We start from the raw sequence: 6,120 nt of genomic DNA on the forward strand, positions 1-6,120 counted from the left end.
TAAACTTCATTTTTTTCAGATCTGTAGGATGAGTGGGTTAGACTAGTCTTTTTTTTCCTGCTCTGTATCTGAGATCCTACAAACAATTGTGCACATAAAAGAAACCAGTGGGGGAACTACTGGAGTAGGGTAAGGGAATCCATCAAGACAAAAAAAAGAATATAGAAAAGGGAGGTTGCTAGAGTTAAAGTAACCTTTGCTTCACAAATTTGCCTAAGGCTAGCCTTGGGCATTTTATAGACTTCACTCCTAGATTTTACTTATTGTAGATAATTTTTGTTCAGAAATCATATGCTAAGAGAAGTAATTTGTTACTGTTTCTGTTGGACTTGTAAACTGGCAATGGCAAATAGGGTCGTGACTGGGAGTCATGTAAAGATCACATAACTTCTTCTCAATAGTAACTATTTCCCATGGTAAGCTTCATGATCTTCTAGCAATATGTGTTACTCCCACCTCAGGAAGCTGCTCTCCCAGGTCCCACTTTATCCTCTTCTTTCAATCCCTGCAAGGATAAGAGCCCCCTCACAGAACACCTTAGAGCTAGTAATAGCTCTGTTTTCTCTACAAGCTGCAGGGTTGCAGCAGAAAACTTACACATAGAATGAAATGAAACTACTTTAGAAAACAATTTCTTATGCAATCTGAAAGAAGTTTATTGAAAATTCAACAGACTGAGAAGACAGAAAAGATCAAAGTAATGAAAAATTCATGAGATAAAGTGCTGACATTCGGTAGATGTCCAAATGAATAACATCCAGTTCATTCAGCTTGATGTAAAGTTGGTTCAGCATATTAATCTTCCAGGCTTGCAGGCTCTTCCTACAGCAAACTGGTATGAAGTCAAAAGAGCAGCAATGTCAGAGATGGGGAGCAGATGTAGACTCGGTAAGTCTCAGCTGTTTAAGTCAATCAGTAGAGTCCAAATGACCAAGATCTTCTGTAGCCATATGGTCCACAACCACAGTATCCATAGCCAAGGCCATAGCCGGGTGGTGAATAGGTGCTGCCATAGCCACAGCCAACACTGTAGCCCAAGGGGTAGCCATAACTGCCCCAGTAGCAGCCTGGATTGACAGTGCCAGGGAAAACACTGTACATTTTGTCAAGAGTTGAAGGTTCAGCTAGGTGGAAAACTTGGTTGGATGTGATGAATTTCCTCAGTCCTGGGACTTCTTTATATATGCTTACTAAGGGGTGTGGCAATAATATAAGTCCTTTATTAACATTCTTTATAGCAATCTGAATAAAAGAGATCATTAACTTCTTGTGCTTTTATGTCAAGATGGTATAATTGTTAAGGAAGTTTTCATGTGATTTACCATGGAAAAGAAATCTCTTGAATACATTGTTTTCTCTCACTGAAAAATGCTTATAGTATGTTCAAAGTACTTAGTCACAGATACCCTCCATAATGGGTCTTTACAGAACACAAAAGTACTCTGAGGTTATTTTTACCTTTGAATTAGGCACTACTATTCCCCTTTGCCATTCCAAAGCAGGTAAAAATCACTCTGAAGTCAAGGACTTACCCTCTCCTTAATTTTGATTTGTTTGAAAGAATCTTTATTTATTTTACATGAGATTCTTGGTTCCTTAGCACCATATTTCATACAAACAAAGCAACATACAACTGTAAATATTTTGTTTTTCTTTTTGCTTCAGTTGTATGAAGTATGGTGATAAAGAACTGAGAATTAGATTCCTATTGATGAGCCCCTTAGGACATTATCTCATATGTTTCAGATAAAGAAAGTGTCTTATTCAAACAGGAAAGATAAACTATTAAGCCATGTCCTCTGACAAAATCTTGTTTTTGCTTGACTGTACTCTGTTGCAGAGACTTTGTTAATACAAACAACAGGTTGAAGAAGGAGCACGTGATTTTTTCTCTGATACTGTCTTTCGTTGGTAATGAGATGTCGAAAGGGGAGAAGCACAAGGGATTATTACATAGCTTGGGAACACTTGCCTCATTTAGGCCTATGGAGACTTTCTTGTCAGCTACTACTTTTCACCTGTATCCACCAAGGAGAAAACACATCTCCTTAGTTTTGGAGCAAAAATACATAGAGTTTAAACCTGTGTTAGAACACCTATTCATTCATTATGAAGGTCCTCCAAGTGCCATTGTACCAGAAGTTCTGGTAGTTTCTGATGGGGGGGAGGGGCCAAGAACAGAATCATCCCAAAGTCTATGATTGCTTATGCAGGGGAATTACTCACTTTTCTCTTTTGATAAACATCTTCTCTGGAACAGATGATAACTCATATGATGCACAAAATGTCACTTCTATTTGAATTTTTCAATAATTTGCATACAACATTTCACTACTCTTGACTGGTGGTATATGGTATATTATCACAGATGCTAAATTAAGACTTACTTCCATATTGATCTTTCCTAAATAAATGGTAGTATGCTCCAGCATAAATTCTAACGTCAAACTCTGCTACTAACTGGCTATGTTACCTTGGGTAAATCATTTAACTTCCCTGGTTTAATTTTCCTCATCTAAAAAATAAAGAATATATACTAGATTTCTAAGACCTCTTTCATTTTTAAAATTCAAAATTTCTATTGATCAGCTCAGACTTATAATTCAACTCTCTTCTGTCAAACTTTAGTCAATTAAATGTAACTCTGGAAATGTTCTGTAAAATTATTTTGGCCACATTCATTTTTTCTGACATTATATCCACAGTTAGGATTCACTTCAAATAGTTAGCTAATGTTATCCTTTCTGACAAAATAAAAGAGAGGAAATATGGCATGGTAGATAGATAGCTGACCTCAGAATTGGGCACAGAATAAACATTTATATAGTGCTTACTATGTGCTAGGCATTTAAAAAGATGATATCATTTGATTGTCACAATAAACCTGTAAGGTAGGTGCTACTATTATTCCCATTTTAGAGTTAAGGAAACAGAGGTTAAATGATTTGTGTAATGTCACACATTAAGTACCTGAAGTGGGATTTGGGTTCAGGTATTCCTGATTCTGGGACCAATATTCCATCTACTGGGCTATCAGCTAGTTCTGGAAGGAATTCAGGAAGACTTGAATTCAAGTTCCACTTTTAACACATACTGAATGACCCTAGGCAAGCCAAATTCTCTCAGTGGCCTAGGAAACATTGCTAAGAGAGTAGAGTTTAACTGTTAAGTTGTAGAGAAGGCATTGACTTGTACAGTAGAAGAAGTTCCTCAGTGGGAGATGCCTATATCAAAGCCAATGGAAGAGAGGACGAGGGAGAAACAATTTGGGAATAGCTACAGTAAAATCCAGCTTTCATCTGATAAACACAACTTTTTACAGACCTCAGCTGAATCTCTAGGTACACTGAGTTAACGATGATTTACATAGGCAAAAATAAATGACAACTTCCTTCACTCTTGACATTTTTGTGGTTGAGCTACTTTTCAATTTCTCTGTGGTTACACCAGATAAACATGACTCTACCATTTGATGTGGAACATATGAGGTATTCTTGTGAAACATTTTTACATTTTAGTTCTGCTTTACTGTCTAATGAGCTTACTAGGAGCTACTGAAAGCACCTCAAATAAATAGCTATCAGGTGTTTCACAATATAATTTATAGGAAAAATATTTATAGGAAGAAATATTTGCTTTAATGCACTCTATCAATGGTAAGTTATGAGAAATGCTGACAACACTGAAGTGGTTTGGGAGTCTACCACTTAAGAATTCTAGTAGTCATATCCAAGCCAGAAGAACTGGAACCTTCTCCTTATGGTATTATGGAGGTGTCAGAGCAAAAAAAATAGAAACGTAAAAATAAATTTACATGCACACACTTCTGTATTCAGTTACAGAAATATAGGAAGGAAAAAATAGAAACCAGCCCAGCCACCAACGTGACATAATTAGGGACATGACACCCTACCCCATCTGTTCCTTTTTTCCCCAAAAGATTAGGGCATATCCTGTGGGTAACTTTTCGAAACACGCGCACATACACACACACACATTTCATTTTCATTCTGACCCATGGACCAGGACCCCTTGGGGACTCTATACTTATGCGGTCTGATTACAAGAAGGTCAGTTTCTACAGCAACTGTATCTTTCTCTGGTTCCTATCCAGCTTCCTTGGATAGGATACCTTCCTTTTCATTATGGCCCACTGCACCCTTTCCCTTCCTTTGTTGTTTTGTTCATTCCTCCCTTCCTTCCTTCCTTCCTTCCTTCCTTCCTTCCTTCCTTCCTTCCTTCCTTCCTTCCTTCCTTCCTTCCTTCCTTCCTTCCTACTGCTCTTTATATTAGAGCAAGATGCATCTTTCAATCACAGAAGCTTGGCTTTCCTTGAAGACGTTCCATCCCTCTCTACCCTTCCCATTACTGTATTACCTTCCTTCATGAGTCCTAACACAGTGGAAAATGAAGGGACATAGGAATGTTCTTTGTTCTTTCATGAGGTCCTTTCCCCTACCACCTTTATTGAATTATTTATCTTTCTTTGAGACTGAATTCCTACAGATATATCACACTATCTTGATCCTGGCTTTTATTTACCAGTCCCCAAACCATTCTTTCCTTTCTCAAGGAATATAGTACCTCTATTAATCTTCCTCTCTACCTCAACCCTGCATTTACTCTTGGATACTTCAGCTTATGTGTTGATGTCCCAACACATATCCTTATTTTGGTTTATCAATTTTCTCAACTCTTATGATCTGCAATTTCACTCCACCTTAATCACTCATAGGGATGGCTATTCACTTTATCTTGTCATCACCCACAGGTGTTCACTTTTAAAATCCATAACCCTGAAATTCCTTTATCTGACTATGATTTCCTTTCCTTCCAGTTCTCTCTATACCTTACCACTCTTAAATTATGTGCAGCTACAATTTCTAGTAATTATATCCTCTTTTCTCAAGATATCACTCATTCTCTGGCTTCACTTTACTCCCTCCAAGATATTGACCTTTTAGTTAACCAGTTCAAGTTTACACTGTTCCTTTATATTTGAATTGCCATTGAAATTGTCCTATCATCATTTCTTCCCAGATCCCAACCCTGAATTATTCCTATCATATCTTTGGTCCTGCATAGTGTTCAGCACATAACTGGATGAAGTCATATAACTATGCTGATTGGTTCCACTATAAACTTGTTTTATCCAAGCTCAACTGGGCCCTCAGTGATGCATGTGTAACACTCCCTCTGTGCTACACCTGATTTTAATTCATGCTCACAAGTTGGGTCCTCAGAGGATAGCTGATTACTACTCTCAAGGTTCTAAGAAAAATGCTATGGGGTTAAATTTCAAACACCTGTAGCTTTCCATTAACAATCAGATAGTAAACTCAATTAGCTTTTAGTAAGGCATTTACTAAGAGGGAATAATAAGAATAGTAGTTTTAAAAGCATCCCCTGCAAAAGTCTAGACTCTAAACTTCTAAAATATTACATCCTAAGTTTGAGCCCATTCATCGTGTGTGTGTGTGTGTGTGTGTGTGTGTGTGTGTGTGTGTGTGCTCGATCGAGCTCGAGTTGAGGGGGCTCAAATTTAGGATGCAATGTTACTGAAGCATGTGGATTGATTTGCTATTTTTATATGCAGATTCTAGGTGTACAAATGTTTCCCTTGGTGTGATAGTAATGGCAATTAAAGATTCCCCTGTATTGGCTTGGTATTAAAATTGATTGTGTTAAAACCCAGAGTTTGTTAATCCCACCTGTGGGATGGACTTGTTGATGTGAAAAGAGAGTCCTGAACTGGTAGGAGCTGGTGACGTAGATTTGGAGAGACAAGAGAGAGGCAGAAGAAGTTTTTGGAAGCAGCACCCTTGTGGAGGCAGAGAGAGAGACTGAGAGAATTGCTGGGGGTCACTTTGAATTGCCCTGGACTTTTGAGACCTGCCCCCTGAGCTGCCAAGGACTGAGGAGACATGGCTGCTTTGCTGGTACTTTGTCTGTCTGTTTTGATGTTCTTTTGCCAGATTTGTCCACTGATGAAAGACAGTCCTGTTGAAGAAGTCCTGGAACCTGGATGTTGGCTAAGAAGCCCTGAGACTGTCCTGCAGACAGAGAGTGAATACTGTCCACTGGTGAAGGACAGTGCTGTTGTTGCAAGGGTCTGGGAAC

General features: G+C 38.3%; 1 protein-coding gene across 1 annotated transcript; it reads right to left on the reverse strand.

Annotated features, from left to right (window-relative positions):
• Positions 1-631: 631 nt before the first annotated feature.
• Positions 632-1,148, reverse strand: KRTAP8-1 (keratin associated protein 8-1). Its single transcript, XM_069065667.1, has one exon. It carries the CDS (start codon positions 1,099-1,101, stop codon positions 913-915), a length of 189 nt encoding a protein of 62 aa, XP_068921768.1. The 5' UTR covers positions 1,102-1,148; the 3' UTR covers positions 632-912.
• Positions 1,149-6,120: the final 4,972 nt, after the last annotated feature.

This window comes from Petaurus breviceps, unplaced genomic scaffold (assembly GCF_028583685.1).
Source record: "Petaurus breviceps papuanus isolate PSGF00001 unplaced genomic scaffold, PetGlider_PUasm1.0 90700, whole genome shotgun sequence".
NCBI classification, from domain to species: Eukaryota; Metazoa; Chordata; class Mammalia; order Diprotodontia; family Petauridae; genus Petaurus; species Petaurus breviceps.